The 1,099-nt window shown below is 34.6% G+C and overlaps 1 protein-coding gene across 8 annotated transcripts in view; it reads right to left on the reverse strand.

The window, feature by feature from the left end:
• LOC143517374 (von Willebrand factor D and EGF domain-containing protein) overlaps nt 1-472 on the reverse strand; it is a 95,582-nt gene extending 95,110 nt beyond the window's left edge. For all 8 annotated transcript variants that reach the window (XR_013131977.1, XR_013131960.1, XR_013131945.1 and 5 more), the window contains exon 1: nt 292-472. Coding sequence is in view for 2 of the 8 variants with exons in the window: in XM_077010020.1 (XP_076866135.1) it covers nt 292-382 (91 nt within the window). In the remaining 6 variants the exon portion in view is untranslated. The remainder of the gene's footprint in view (nt 1-291) is intronic.
• Between the last annotated feature and the right edge of the window lie 627 nt (nt 473-1,099).

The following is a 1,099-nucleotide window of genomic DNA, read 5'->3' on the forward strand; positions in this document are numbered from 1 at the left end:
AGCCTACAGTTTGAAGCTTAAAGCCAGTATTAGTTTACTAAAGCCAGTCTTAAAAGTCTGAAATCTCTCAAAATAAACAATATTTATTAAAACTTTGCTACATCAGAATCAAATATTAGTAGCTGACTATGTTGCATTTTGCACATTAACATATCGCAAATACAAGTTTTTATTAGTTTCGTATAACGCAGGTTATGAGCGTTAAATGCAAAATTTCTCTCAACTCATCAGAAAAAACTCGTGTTTTTCTCTAAAAACAATTGATTTAATTATTAATTTTTCTCAACTTACCTAACTGCGCGAAAAGCTCCACTTGTAATAAACAAACGCAAAACGCACAAAAATAACCTTTTAGAAAGACGACACCAAAGGCTTGGTCCATATTGAAGTTTAAAGGTTTAGTGAGGTTGAAGTGTCCTGTGAAAGTGTCCTGTAACCCCGCAGTGCTCGGCGGGACAGTCACGGTTCACGAGTAGAGTCTTCACTGTTTCTCACAAACTTCTCCACCGTGTTGAGGAGACACGACCACAGTGACTCAAACACACGTCAGACGGATGCAGGGAGTTCGTTCACAACAGCCAAGAATGACCAAAATCAGCAAATTATTCAGTGATTGTACTTTTAACAACAGAAACGACTTCCATTTGAGTGCCTTATAGAGAGACTGAAACGCTATAGGCTACATAGAAGAATTTACAACATAAATAGCATGTGGTATTATTAGGAACCAATATTCTAATTCTAATGTTTTCCTTGCATGTCCCTATTATTTATACCTTTTTACTGTATTTTTGCTTTGTAGGCTTATATCTTGGAATTTGAAAATTATATATTTCTGAATATATTTCCTAATAACCAATATCTTTCACATAATTTATATGAAGTCCCTGTATATGGATCCCAGTAGCATTACAGTTGTGTTAAGTTCAAGGTTTTTGGGACGTTTATAAAAAAACCCCCAAAAAACTTACATAAGTGACTTTACAGTATATTACTATATTATAAAACTGGAGCAAACAGATTTTGTGATGAGAATCCTGTAATTGATTGTTGAGAATGACTCTACATTTTCAGGGTGATGGCAACACTATTCCTAGCA

This window comes from Brachyhypopomus gauderio, chromosome 1 (assembly GCF_052324685.1).
Source record: "Brachyhypopomus gauderio isolate BG-103 chromosome 1, BGAUD_0.2, whole genome shotgun sequence".
Taxonomy (NCBI): Eukaryota; Metazoa; Chordata; class Actinopteri; order Gymnotiformes; family Hypopomidae; genus Brachyhypopomus; species Brachyhypopomus gauderio.